At 38.9% G+C, this 15,338-nt stretch overlaps 1 protein-coding gene across 1 annotated transcript in view; it reads right to left on the bottom strand.

Moving 5' to 3' along the window:
- The window catches only part of DNA2 (DNA replication helicase/nuclease 2), a 44,123-nt gene extending 38,163 nt beyond the window's left edge, over positions 1 to 5,960 (bottom strand). Inside the window, exons 1-3 of the mRNA XM_054572697.1 lie at positions 5,872 to 5,960; positions 4,230 to 4,412; positions 2,318 to 2,501 (exon numbers count right to left, since the gene is read on the bottom strand). Coding sequence (XP_054428672.1) covers positions 2,318 to 2,501; positions 4,230 to 4,412; positions 5,872 to 5,945 — 441 coding nt within the window. The 5' untranslated portion in view covers positions 5,946 to 5,960. The remainder of the gene's footprint in view (positions 1 to 2,317; positions 2,502 to 4,229; positions 4,413 to 5,871) is intronic.
- Between the last annotated feature and the right edge of the window lie 9,378 nt (positions 5,961 to 15,338).

Here is a 15,338-nt window from a genome sequence, read left to right as displayed (position 1 = left end):
TGATTAATTAGGATGCTCAAGGGACTCAGTGGGCACTTCAACAGCATAAAAAATGATCCAATCAGAAATGAGAGTTACACTAATTGAAATAAAGAAAAATTTACAGGCAAATGACAGTGCAGTGAATGAAGCTGAGGATCAAATCAATGATTTGGAACATAAGCAAGAAAAAAACAACCAATCAGAACATCAAGAAGAAAACAATAATTAAAAAAAAAAAATGAGGATAGGGTAAGGAGCCTCTGGGACAACTTCAAACATACCAACATTAACATCATAGGGATGCCAGAAGAACAAGTGGGAGAGCAAGAAATTGAAAACATGTTTGAAAAAATAATGAAAGTAAACTTCTATAATCTGGCAAAGGAAGTAGACATACAAGTCCAGGAAGCTCAGAGTCTCAAACAAGATGGACACAAAGAGGACCAGACTGAGACACATCACACTTAAAATAGCAAAGGTTAAAAGATAAAGACAGAATCTTAAAAGCAGCAAGAGAAAAGCAGACAGTTACCTTCAAAGGAGTTCCCATAACTGATTTCTCAAAAGAAATTTTGCAGGCAAGAAGGGACTGGCAAGAAGTATTCCAAATGATGAAAAGCAAGGACTACATTCAAAATTACTCTATCCGGCAAGGCTATCATTTATAATTGAAGGGCAGATAAAGTGCTTCCCAGACAAGATAAAGCTAAGGAGTTCATCACCACCAAGCCATTATTACATGAAATGTTAAAGGGACTTATTTAGGAAAAAGAAGATCAAAACTATGAATGTTAAAATGGCAATATATTCACAACTATCAACAACTGAATCTAAAAAACAAGCTAAGCAAACAAACAGAACAGAAACAGAATCATAGATATGGAGATCACTTGAATGGTTACCAGTTGGAAGGGGAAAAGGGGAGAACGGGGAAAAGGTACAGGGATTAAAAACAATATAGGAAATAGAATAGCCAAAAAACTTAATTGCATGACCCATGGACATGAACTAAGGGAGGGAATGCCAGAGGAAGCAGGGGATGCTGGATGGAGGGGGCAAAAGGGGAAACATTGGAACAACCATAAAAGCATAATCAATAAAATATAAAATAAAAAAATAAAAAACTTACAAAAAAGAAACATAAAACTTAAACTTAAATTTTTTTGGCAAGAAAGTTCTCTTCACTCAAAAAGAAACCATGTTTTTCAATTAACTCTTTCATTAACCTAGGCCTCCACCTTGAAGCTATCAAAACCTAGTTAAAGTTCACCAAACTATCATTAGGAATTTTTAAACCTTCAGAGGAACTCTGTACTATTTTTGAAAATTCTATGTGAGTCTGAAATTCTTTCAAAATAAAAAGTTTTTAATAGATTAATATTTAGATCTGCTGCTTTATGTGATTAAGAGAAGCTGATATTCTCCCACAACTGAAGGGAAAAAGTAGATAAAATAAACTACAAATAAGTAACAACTAACACTATTAGAAAATCTACAAGGGCATTTTTTCTCCTTTTTCTCTTACTCAGCTGTAATTTTGGTTTCCTACATACATACTGTATAATTAAAATACTCTGAGAGAAGGAAACTTTCAACAAATAAAAACCCAGGTTCTTCAACACATAAATGGCATTGAAACAAAAGGATTAAGTAGAAAGCAGACTGATATAGATCAAAAGAAACTTAACAGACCTATCAATAAACATAATACAAAGACCTTGTGTGGATACTGATTCTAACAAACCAACTGAATAAAAGTATATTTTTGATAAACAACATTAGAGATAAACTGAGCATTAAGATATTACTGTTTTATTGTTATGATAAAAATATTGTATTTATATATTTTCAAAAATATCAGCTTTCATTTACTTGCAAAATAATGATAGGGAAAGGAGAATGGGTATGTAGGGGTTTATTATAATCCCCTCTGTATATACTTCAGATTTTCAATAATACCATTTTTAAAGGAGACTGTCTCATTTATTTCTAGTTTATTGGGAAAAACATGAAGCGAAGTTTGGAAATATCTAGACATATTAAATTTAAAAATGTATTACTGAGTTAATTTTCTTATCATTAGATTTTATTAGTGTTGAATAATATTCAAAGGACTCAGGGAACTAGCCTTGAGTCCCAGCACTGCCACTTACTGGCTACATAACTTTGGGCAAGTCACTTAAACTCTAAGCCTGATTTTTCTCATCTGTAAAATTCAGCTGATTTATATCATCTACCTCACAGGATTGTTGGAAGGATTAAGTAAAATAAAAGTGTAAAAGGACTCTATAAATTCTAAAATCCTGCAGAAACTTTAGCTGTTAATATTATTCACCCTGAAAGTTTCACTCAGGACAGCTCTTCTCATGCATCGAATACTACTGGCTATGCTTGTGCCAGAAATCAGCATGTCTGGATACAGAATCAAATATCCAAAATCTTCATCTATTAACCAAGTATCAGATGTGCAGTCTCCCTCCAAATGAATGATGTCCCCTGGCTCTACTGGTACAAAGTACCTAAAAATAAAGCAAAGTACAAAGACACAGTTAGGTTCCTACATTTTTTTAAAGATTTTATTTATTTATTTTGAGAGAGGGACGGTGAAAGACATCTATGCGACAGAAACATTGGCTGGTTGCCTTTAGCATGCTCCCAACCAGGGATATGGCCCACAACCCAGGCATGTGCCCTGACTGGAAATCAAACCAGTGACCTTTTGCTTTGCATGATGATGCCCAACCCACTGAACCGTGCCAGTCAGAGCCTACATGTTTTTTCTTTTCTTTTTTTAAGATTGATTTTAGAGATAGGAAAAAAAAAAGAGGGAGGGAGGGGAAAACAATGATTTGTTGTTCCATTTAGTTATACATTCATCGGTTGATTCTTGTGTGTGCCTGACAGGGGACCAAATCCGCAACCTTGGTGTATCTGGATGATGCTCTAACCAACTCAGCTACCCAGCCAGTGTAGGTTCATACAGTTAAGCTTATCAATGAGGCTTAAAAAAATGAACGTTTTGCCCAGATGGTGTGGCTCAGTTGGATGGAGCTTAATCCTATAGACCAAATGGTTGCTGGTTCGATTCCCAGTCAGGGCACTTGCCAGGGTTGCAGGTTCAGTCCCCAATTAGGGCATGCGTAGGAGGCAACCAATCTATGTTTCTCTTAGATCGATGTTTCTCTCGCTCTCTCTCATCCTTTCTCTTCCTCTGAAATCAATAAATATATTTCTTTTTAAAAATAAAAAAAATATTGTGTCTGAGGAAATAATTCTAAATTCTGGATATTTTTTATTTTTAAAGAATTTATTTATTTGTTTTTTTAGGGAGAGGAAAAAGGAGGGAGGAAAAGAGGGAGAGAAACATCAATGTGTGGTTGCCTCTCGCACACCCCCTACCAGGGGACCTGGCCCACAACCCAGGCATATAGCCTGACTGGGAATCGAACCAGTAACCCTTAGTTCGCAGGCCAGCACTCAGTCTACTGAGCCACACCAGCCAGGGCTGGATATTTTTTAAAAATCACATATCAGGACAGTCTTCTGAATCAACTCCTAGTCACTCTATCTTTTTCCACCTTTGAAACACACCTAAGAATACTAATGGCTTTCCCTTAAATCCCAAAAAGGAAAACTGCTTTAGCATTATTACCAAATTTTTAATGGTGTACTATAAAGCTCCAATTATGGATGATACTGTTTTAATAATTAATTCTCACATTTTTAAGACTTGCAGTGTATCTACATCTTATATAAGTCTTGAGACACAGAACTAAACCTAATGTAGCATGAATAAAATCATATTTATCTAGTTCAAACCACCCACTTGCACCCTAGACACAAAGTCTACACAAAATTACACCTGACCTTTTCTGCATCTTCCCTTCGCCCCTCGCTTACCACGCTTTGCTTGAGAGAAATCTAAGGTTACAGAATGTTCTTATGCTGTAGTTGATTTTGCTCTTCGTGAGAATGAGTTTTAAGCTATAATCTTAAAACAAAAAATACAGGTAACAGGAAATAGTCATTTAATAAGCCCCTTTGTAATAAAAATCAAGTTTTGGAATAAGGGACTTGACATGCTGGGGTAACAGGCACAAGATTAATATGGAATTAATTCAGGTTGAAAACTACTCTCTTTATTAACAATTAAATTATAGTGACATCCACACAAGCCCATGTGAGGGTTTTAAGATGGTACCCTTAAGAATCTGCCAGATCAGTGCTCAAAGTCACACAAAAATTACCAGTCATTCCTAAGGATGCACAATTCTTTATGTTCCAGAGACTGGGAAGCAGTAATGAGTAAATGCTTTTCATCGTTTCCTTCTTCATTCTGTACAATATTGACTGCTAATACCAGGTACCGGTTATCCATTCCTCGGCTCAGAACTGTTTTAGAAAAGGAAGCTTCCACCTTCTTCTGAAATCTAAGCATACATACACAAAACTACTGTAGCACAAGCATGAAATGAGAAGCTGTCAGACTCCCTTATCTACAAACCATCCTTTTTTAGGTTTTTCTCTTCTGGAAAGCCTACTACAATGACTGTTAGCTAAAATAGGTAAAAATTAAGAGAGCAAGGACATAGCAGAATTCCTATTATAAGAACTTCCCAGAAGCGTTTAAAACACGCTTATGATATGGGGTTTTTCCAAATATGAGCTCCATGATTCTGATTAAAGAGAAAGTGCAAAACATTAAAACCACACACTCCTATCACTGGTGTAAACCTGTTTTCAAAGCACAAATAAAAGGGAATGTTTTGGACACTATACTTTTTTTAAAATAACGATTTGTCATAGAAAAACACAGCATGGTGGTTTGCTGGAAGTCCTGCTGAGGCCCACAGAATTATATTAATCTTTAAATTAGGAGAATACTTAGAAATCATCTCATCCAATCTACTCTTTAATGCAGGAAATGCTTCTATGACATCTCATTGGCAATCAACCAGCCCCCGCTTTGCACAGAAAGCAAACTCAATACATTAACTCATTCCTTCATAGAGTAACTCAGAAATTTCTTCTATAATGGGCAAGTCAATGTCACAATATATTTCTTTTAGTTTTAGTTAAAACAATACTTTTAGTTTTTTCCTTTTTATTGAATTTATTGGGGTGTCACAATACTTTTATCCACTGCTCCCAAGCAAAATAATCTCTCCCCTAGGAAACATTAAATTCCTATTAAGTCTTTCCTGTTTGATTGCAGTAAGACTCCAAGAGAGTCCAAAGTCACTCTCTCTCCAATCATAACACCAAATGCCTTTTACATTATTCTAAAATTATCTGTCACCGACTCTAGGTTCTGTCATTTTGGAACCTTCATATTCACCTACCCCACGAATTTCCAAAGGTCAGCTGGGACGCCTTAAGTTTCTCCCAAAACGTAATGCTAACCAAAACCCAAAAAGCAAGGAATTGGTCAACAATAATCTGCATCAGTGTTACTGCTACTGAAAATAACTCCACACCATGTTTGTGGGGCATGTTTCTCCGACCATTTAAACCGAGCTAAGGATGCAGAGTTCTCTCTGGGGTAACTTCTCAGACTAAACATCGAGAAAAGCACCTCGCAGTTGCAACTTCCTTTTATGAAGACATTTAAGGTGGCTTGGGACTCTCCAAATTCGGGAAAAACTTGAAATTAGGGGAAATAATGAACTGATGACGAAGGGAGAATCTCCAGGCTCTAGTTCGAGTGTGACCCCAAAGAGGACCCTGAGAAGCAGACAGACATCAGCTTTAGAGGCGCGTCCGGCGCCCCAGGACCTGAGTCGGGTCACTGTCCCAGCTCGGGTCCGTAGAGGCGTGGATGCAGCCTTTCCCGCTCCTTTCTTTCAAATCTCCCGCTTCGCTCCCAGATCCTCCCCCTGCTCCGCTCACTGCTCCGCGGGCGGCTCAGCCTGCTCTCCGAGACTCTTCTCCATCAGAAGCTCGAGGTCACCCAACTGCTCCATCCCGGGCGCGGAGTCCGCAAACTGACACCAGGTAAAATCAAGAGAATCAGCAGCAACCCTAAAAAGAGAAAGAAGCACCGGTCCGTGAGGCGCCGCACGCATGCGCCGACTCGCCGAGTTCTCAAGTGACCTGCGCGAACCTCTCCTTTTGCACCGCCCCATTCCTCGAGGAGCGCCACGAGCCGGGGCGACCTACGCGCGGAAGGCAGCCTTCCGTTCTTGCCTTGGGGTTTGAAAAGCAGGGAGTCGTCATAACCTGGCTCTTACTAAATGCTCCCGCCTTCTGTCTAGACGTGCCAATCGATTCCCAGCACACGCTCTTTGAGCAGAACAATTTCTAGTTGCCAAAACCCAGGAGTCCCTAGCCGGTAGAATTTATTGCAATCTTCCACCGTTTTTCCCCTCTAGAAAACAACCTCTCTTCCACCTTTTTTTTTTTTTTTCCATGGAAAACTTACTAGAAACTGTCAGAAGAAGCTTTCTCACCATGTTAGGGGTAAATCTACAAAATTACCTGTCTTATAACCTCTTTCCACTTTTTTTCAACAGTGGACAAATCAGTCCTCCTATCAGTGGACAACGCTCTGTATTTAAAGGCCTCTCGTATTATCAAGGGCCTTGGTCTTCAGTTTTTCCCTCATTCCTTTGTATCATTAATCTGTTCCGCACTGTTAGATTGCTGCCTGGCATGTTATGTGGCCCCGTATCTCCCATCTTTTTTTCTTTTCTTTTTTCGCTTGATTTGTTGTTCCATTTATTAATGCATTCATCTGTTGCTTCTTGTATGTGCCTTGACTGACCAGGGATCCAACTGCGACCTGGGGTATGGGTGGGATGCTCTAACCAACTGAGGTACCTGGCCAGGGCCGCTCCCATCTTTAAAAGTTGTTACCTTGATGGAACTTACTCCATCCCTCTCTTGGCCACTCTCAAATCAAAACTTTCAAAATAATTTTTTTCAAGGCTATCTCCAATTTCAGTTCCTATTCGCTTTCCTTTTGTTTTTAATTTTTTTAATTAAAAAGCAATTTATTTTACATACACTTTAAAATTAATATACTGAGTATTTTTTTAAGGTTTTATTTATTTGCTTTTAGAGGGAGGGGAAGGAAGGGGGAAAGAGAAGTAGAGAAACGGCAATGTGTGGTTGCGTTTCGTGGACCCCCAACTGGGGACCTGACCTGCAACCCATGAATGTGCCCTAGACTCGGATTCGAACAAGAGACCCCCTGCTTCGCAGGCCGGCACTCAGTTCACTGAGTCACACCAGCCAGGGCAAGGGTATTTAAAATATACAAAAAGATGTAAAAAAATAAAATGATCACCTCAGAAGCCTGCCACTACATTTCACCCCTAAAGCTTGGTGTGCATGTTATTAGCTAGAATTCAATATTTGTTTATGGTTAAATTTTTTTAATGTATTTGATGTGTAAATTTTAAAATATTTAAAATAAAATGCACAAATCTTATGTGTACCATCTGATGAATTTTGACAAATGTGTTTAACTCAAACCCCTACTGAGATAAAGAATGTTACCCTTACCCCAGAAAATTCTTTCATGTCCCTTCCCAGTTAATTTCCACATCCATCCTCATTGGAAAGACAACCACCAATCTGCTTTTTTTTTTCACCAGAGATTAGATTTGTCTATTCTAAACTTTCATATAAATGGAATCATTTGGTACATAGTATTTTGTGTCTGGCTTCTTTCACTCAATATAATGTTTATGAGATTCATCCATTTTATTAAATGAATCAGTTTATTCCTTTATATTGCTGAATGGTAATCTACTTGGCCAGTTTCCTGTGGGTGAACACCTGGACTATTTAGAGTAGTTTGCTATCTTAAATAAAGCTGCTACAAATATTCTTGTACGAGACTTTTTATGACGTTTTTTCTCTTGGGTAAATATCTTGGAATGAGACTTCTGAACCATAGGTAGGTTTACATTCAGGTTATTAGAAACTTCCAGACCTTTATCCAAGTGGTTGTAACACTTTACATTACCACCAACAGTGTATGAGCATTCCAGTTTCTGCATATCCTTGACAGCATTTGATGCTCTCAGTCTTTTTTGTCTTAGTTTGCATTTATTTCCCCATTGCCAATGCTATTGAATACTTTATCACATGGTCAGTCATTTCAACATCTTCTTTTGTAAAATGTCTGTTCAAATCTTTTGCTCATTTTTTAAAAATTGCATTATTGTTTTGTATAATTCTGGATATAAGACTTTTGTCAGATAAGTTTTGCAAGTATTTTCTCCCAGTCTGTGGCTTGCCTATTCATCTCCTTAACAAGATCTTTACATATACAAAGGTTTTAATCTTTATGAAATCTAATTCATTCATTTTTTTCTTCTTTTTGTTTTTTGTGATTTAAGAAATCTTTTCCAACCTCTAAGTAATGAAGATATGCTTGTACATTCTCTTCTTGAAGCTTTATTGTTTTATTTTAATTTAGGTCTATGATCCATGTCAAGTGTATATCCAGTTTTTCTAGTAGCACACGTTGAAAAGTCTTCTCTTCCTCATTGGATTGTTTTGGCGCCTTTGTTAAAAAATCTAATGACCCTATAAGTATTAGACTGTTTCTAGGCTCTCTATTCTTTTCCTTTGATGTTTGCTGATCCTTATGCCAATACCATACCGTCACTAGAGCTTTATTGTTAGTCAGAGTTGAGTAGGGAGTCTTTGTTCTTTTTAAAGTTTGCTTTGGAAATTCTAGGTCCTTTGCATTTCTATATACATTTTAGAATTAGGTTGTAAATTCCTCCAAAAGAGCCTGCTGATTGCAGAGCTTGAGATTGCATTGGCTCTATAAACTGGGGATAATTGATTGCTTTACAATATAGAGACTTCTGATTCATGAATATGGTTTATGTCCCTATTTATATAGGTCTTCCTTAATACCTTTAAGCAACATTTTGTAATAATCAGCGTACGGACTTTACACATTTTTGTTAAATTTAAGTGTTTATATTTTCTGATGCTATTATTCATTAAATTGTTTTAAAATTATTTTCCAATTGCTTCCTGCTAGCACAAAAAGCTATAGTTTTTATATTCACCTTATATCCTGAGACCTTGCTAAATTTACTTATAATTTCTAGTAGTTATTTAGTAAATTCATTAAGACCTTCTATGTAAAGAATCATTTCATCTGTGAATAGAGGCAGTTTTACATCTTCTTTTCTGATCTTTATGTTTTTTATTTTATTTTTATTTTTATTTTATTTTATTCTTACCTAAATTCACTGGTTAAAGATAAGTTGCAACACTGGCATCCTTGCCTTCTCTCTGATCTTAGTGGAAAACATTCAGTATTTCACCATTAAATATGATGCTATTTCTAGGTTTTTCATAGATTCCTGTTATAGTTATCTAATGCTACATATAAAACGAAAACAAGCCGTGGCTGGTGTGGCTCAGTGGACTGAGCACCAGCCTGTGAACTGAAGGGTCACCGGGTGGATTCCCAATCAGGGCATACGCCTAGGTTGCAGGGACCTGTGAGAGACAACTGATCAATGTATTTCTCACACATCAGTGTTTCTGTCTCTCTCTTTCTCCCTCCCTTCTATCTCTAAAAATAAATAAATAAAATCTTTTTAAAAAAACCTCTAAAATTTAGTGGCTTAAAACAACGATTCTTTTTCAGTTTATGAATTTTCAATTTGGGCTGGGCTCCATGGGAAAGCTTGTCTCTGTTTCACGAAGCATCAGCTAGGAGCTGGAGGATCCACTCTGAAGACGGCTTACTCAAGTAGCTGGCAAGTTGATGCTGGCTGTCAGTTCCTCTACAGTGGCTGGTTGGCTTCCTCACAGCGTGGTGGCAGATTCCCAAAGACCAAATGGAAGCCGGTTCAATGTTATGAGATAACTTTGGAAGTCACATAGCATCACTTCCACTCTGGTCACAGGCCCACTCAGCCAGAATCAAGGGAAGGGAACCCAGTCTCTACCTCTTGATAGGAGATGTGACATGACATATGAAAAGAGCATGTGAGATGGGATGTATAATTGGAAATTATTATCTGACAAAATGCCCTTTATCCAGTTAGAAGAGGAAGTTCTCTTCCAATGTGACTAGTTTTCATAATGAATCAATGTTGACTTCTGCCAAGTGCTTTTTCTGCATATATTGAAGGATTATGGTTTTTCTCCTTTGTTCTGTTATTATGGGAAATTACACTATTGACTTTAGATTGTTAAACAAGTTGGCATTCCTAGGATAAACGCAGCTTAGTAATGATGCAATAAACTTTTTATATATTGCTACATTTGATTAGCTAATATGTTATTAAAGATTCTTTCCATCTTTGTTCTTAGCAGATTGTAGTCTAAAATTTTCATTTTTTGTAATAACTTTGTCAAGCTTAAATATTAAGGTTATGCTGGCATTATAAAATAAGTTGAGAAGTGCTCTCTGCCTTTTAATTCCAAATAGTTTGTATGAGGTTATTTCTTTCTGAGATATTCAATAGAATTCGCCTTCTTAGCCTAGAGCTTTCTATGTGGAAGGATTTTTAATAAATTTTTCTGTAATTGACTATGCAGATTTTCTCTTTCATCTATATTGTCTTTGGTTGTGCTTTTCAAGACCTCTGTCATGTAAGCTGTCATATTCCTTGACAAAGTTATTTACAAATCCCTTATTATCTTTTTAATACTCATAGGATCCATGATGATGTCCTCTTTTTCATTCTTGATAATGGTCATTTACATTCTTTCCTTTTTAGTCCTCAGTATAGCTACGGGCTAATCAATTTTGTTGCTCTTTTCAAATAATTCATTTTGGGGATTGTTATTTTCTCTATTGTCTGTTTTTCATTGATTTCTTTTTTAACTGCAAACCATTGTTGACCAAGTGGGGTGATCATTGTAAAAAAATTATCAGACAATTTTACCCCTCTCTGAAAACTTTCAAGGGCTTCCCAAGCATTTAACATGAAAGATAAAATCATCACCATGTTCTGTAGAGCCCCACATGATTTGGTTTTTGTGTACTTCCCCAATCCAATTTCTTGCTGCTCCTTCACTCACAATGCTCCATTCAACACTGGCTTTTTGACATTTCCTATGTCACACAAGCTTTTACCTATTTCAGGGTTTTGGGGTTGTTTTTTTTTAAAGATTTATTTATTTATTTATTTTTAGAGAGGGGAAGGGAAGGAGAGGAGAGAAACATCAATGTGTGGTTGCCTCTTGTGCGCCCCCCACCTGGGACCTGGCCTGCAACCAAGGTGTATTTGCAGCCTCCCTGGGCTGAGCAGGTCCACTGGAGACTCAGGTAGATGGAAGAAGATGCATGGAGCCATGGGGATGCTTGACATGCCTTTTTTTAAAAGAGTTACACAGGCCACAACCCTGTGTCTATGTCAGCGCCTGACTCCCTCCCTTGTTCAAAGCTCCTAGCCCTTAAGTATTGTCCAAACTAAGCAGGATGCAGGCCAGAAAGTGAAGTAGCCTAGCATGAGCTGCGCCTGCAAGGCTACTCAAGGCTCAGGGGCAGTTTATTGCAAAGGGCTCAAGGCTGAGAGACCCAGGCTCAAGGCTGTGGGAACACTGCTTTATCAGACTCCTTCATGGTTTTGAGAAGTTCCTCCCTCCAGTTACCCATGTGTGTGAGTGAGGAAGCCAAACTGCCTCCACTTACCCTACACCGGGCATGCCAGCCGACTAAGAATTGAACTGGCATCACCTTGGTTTGAAGGCTGGCACCCAATCCGCTGAGCCACACCAGCCAGGGCAGGGTTTTCTTTTAAATATCTATTTTATTGATTATGCTATTACAATTGTCCCATTTTTTTTACCTCCCCTTTGCTCTCCTCCTCCCTGCACCCCCCCTCACCCCCCGTCCCACCAGCATTCCCTCGCCTTCATTCATGTCCATGGGTTGTACATATAAGTTCTTTGGCTTCTCCATTTCCTATACTATTTTTAACCTCCCCTTGTCTATTTTGTACCTACTATTTATGCTCCTTATTCCCTGTACCTTTTCCCCCATTCACCCCCTCCCCCTCCCCTCTGATCTCTATTTCTGTGATTCTGTTCCTGTTCTAGTTGTTTGCTTAGTTTGTTTTTGTTTTTAGGTTCAATTGTTACTTGTTTGTTATCATTTTACTGTTAATTGTTTCTGATATTCACCTTTTTCTTAGATAAGTCTCTTTAACATTGCATATAATAAGGGCTTGGGGATGATGAATTCCTTTAACTTGACCTTATCTGGAAAGCACTTTATCTGCTCTTCCATTCTAAATGATAGCTTTGCTGGATACAGTAATCTTGGACTTGTCTTTGTCCAAGACTAAATGATAGTCTTATGGGAACTCCTTTGTAGTTAACTGTCTCCTTTTCTCTTGCTGCTTTTAAGATTCTCTCCTCTTTAATCTTGGATAATATAATTATGATATTGCCTTGGTGTGTGCTTCCTTGGGCCCAACTTCTTTGGGACTCTCTGAGATTCCTGGATCTGCTGGAAGTCTATTTCCTTTGCCAGACTGGGGAAGTTTTCCTAAATTATTTTTTCAGTAAGTTTTCAATTTCTTGCTCTTCCTCTTCTTGTCTGGCACTCCTATGATTTGGATGTTGGATCACATAAAGTTGTCCCAGAGGTTCGTAAACCCCATTTTTTTGAATTCTTGTTTCTTCATTCTGTTCTGGCTGAATGTTTCTCTCTTCCTTCTGCTCCCAATCATTGATTTGAGTCTTGGTTTCCTTCCCTTCATTGTTGGTTCCCTATAAATTTTTCATTTCACTTTGCACAGCCTTCACATCTTCCTCCATTTTGCAACCATACTCAACCAATTCTGTGAGCATCCTGATTACCAGTGTTTTGAACTGTGCATCTGATAGGTTGGCTGTGTTCATCGCTTAGTTCTATTTTGGGGGGTTTGATCTGTTCTTTCATTTGGGCCATATTTCTTTGTCTCAGCACGCCTATTATGTTGGAAGGAGTGGAGCCTTAGGTATTTGTGGGGTGGGACAACCCAGGTTGCTGAGTTGTGGTGCTGTCTGTGGGGAAGGGTTTCAAGAAGGAACAATGCCACTTGCTCGGCTCCCCACCAGCTTTCAGTCACTTCCCAACTACCCACAAGCAAATTTGGCCCTTCTATTGCTGATTCCCTGGTGGTTGGGTTACTGGACGTTCTAGGTCCCTGTGGGTCTCTCCAATGAACTCTCCTGTGAGGCTGGGAGTTTCTCCCCCAACCGCAACCCCCACAGATTTTTATAGCCAGAGGTTTCGAGGCTTTCTTTTCCTGTACTGGAACCCAGGGTTGCTGGGTCTGTCTTGCTCCCTAGCTGTTCCTCCCATGCAAATGTGGGACCGCCCAGATGGCCAGCGCCCACCCCGCCCACCTGGTCCTCCAGCCACCGCCTTGCAGCGCGTCTTCTCAGCCCCAGCTGCCCATCTCCACCCCTCCTACCAGTCTGGATGAATGTTTCTTCTTTAGCTCCTTGGTTTTTGGACTTCTATAGTTCAATTTTTCTGGCAGTCTGGTTAGTTTTTGTTTTTAGATTTGTTGTTGTCCTTCTTTTGGTTGTGCAAGGAGGCAAAGTGTATCTACCTGCGCCTCCATCTTGGCCAGAAGTCTCCTATTTCAGGGTTTTTGTATGCTATTCTCTTTCCCTGGGCTATTCTTCCCCTACAACTCTTTGCATGGTTGTTTCCTTTTTATCCTTCATGTGTCAGCTTAAAGTTTAGCATATCAAAAAATATTTTTCCTCCTGGCCGGTGTGGCTTAGTGGATTGAGAGCTGGCCTACAAACCAAAGGGTGGCCAGTTCAATTCTCAGCCAGGGCACATGCCTGGGTTGCAGGCAAGTTCTCCAGTAGGGGGTGTTCAAGAGGCAACCACACATTGATGTTTCTCTTCCTCTTTCTCCCTCCCTCCCCTCTCTAAAAATAAACAAAATAAGAAAATTTTTTTCTTGATCATTCTAAACTAGCCGTCTGATCTTTACATCCCACAATTATTCTCTATCATGTAATGTTTACATCTTCAATAAGCTTTTCCACAAACTTCAATCATTTTATTGATTGGTTTTACATTCACTGACATGTTCAAATTTATTGACATGTTAGAGTTTCATTTGAATAGGATAATACAGTGTTGAAATACAGAATCATAGCTAGTAGACTAGGCTGTAGATTCAGATTGGCTGGATTTAAATCTTAGATCTCTTATTGTGTGAACTTGGACACGTTACTTCATCTCCCTAGGACTCAATTATCCCATCTGTATTAAAAGAATTTTAAATAGTACCTATCTAATAGTATTGTTGTAGAGAGTAAGGCATCAAAAGTGTTAGAATGTACTGGGACATAGAGGACCTAAGCCACCACCTGTGCTGGAACAATGAAAGTATGCATCATGGTCTAAATACCTGATCACAAGATTCCCTATTATCAGAAGCAACTGAGACAGAGCTGCCTGGCATCTTGCTGGAAACTGGTTGAATCCTCACTGCCCCCACCCTCTTCGAGCTTTTGCCAGAGGCAAGGCCCATATATCTCCCACTTTTTGTCACAGAACCAGCCACCCCTGATCAGAGGACACTGTCTTGCAAACACCTACACCCAGGGCACCTGGGGCAGATCAGCAGGGTAATCCACCCTCCCCAGGGGTCTGCTACACACTCTTAAAAACCCTTCGACTCTTTCCCTTTCTGCTGTAGTCTGCTTGTACTCAGCCTGCCTGATCACAATGTCCCACCTTAAATAAAAGCCCTTAATTGGACCTTTTTGGCTCCCGGTCCTTTCTTAGCCATCCTGGCTACCTAACAAAAAGTGCTTCAAACAAGACATAGACCATAGTAAGTCCTCAGGAAATATACATAACATCATTTGTCATTGATTTCTAGTGCCTAAAATAGTGTCTGATATTCAAAAAATGGATATGAGGGACACCCTGGCTGGGTTGTTCAGTTGGTTGGAGCCTCACCCTGTACACCAAAAGGTTGAGGGTTTGATCCTCAGTCTGGGGTGTATGGGAGGCAACTGATCAATGTTTTTCTCTCTCTCAAATCAAAGCACATGTCCTTGGGTGAGGATTAAAAAAAAACAACAAAGAATGCATGCAGGGAACTGTGTAAAGTGTACAGTTGCTATACAAATGTCACATATCATTGGCTCAACTCTGTAAGGCAATGCGTCACTCATATAATACAGGTTTTATTATTTTCCACTCTTCCTGGCTCAAACAGGGAACAAAACATTTCTGTGAAACAAACCAAATGACCCTCTTTCTAAATTGCTTTTTCCATGGACTATCTGTGTCTCATTTCTCCTTACTAAAACATAAGGTCTCCAAAAACAGGGATCAACCCTTCCTTCTTCCCATCAGTAAACATCACTGAGCAACTATTATGGTGCCACACCTTGTGTTC

This window comes from Pteronotus mesoamericanus, unplaced genomic scaffold, assembly GCF_021234165.1.
Source record: "Pteronotus mesoamericanus isolate MK-2021 breed Mesoamerican mustached bat unplaced genomic scaffold, CSHL_Meso_final contig_24, whole genome shotgun sequence".
NCBI classification, from domain to species: Eukaryota; Metazoa; Chordata; class Mammalia; order Chiroptera; family Mormoopidae; genus Pteronotus; species Pteronotus mesoamericanus.
The sequence above is the reverse complement of the archived record's forward strand: the minus strand, read 5'-3'. Positions and strand labels throughout refer to the sequence as shown.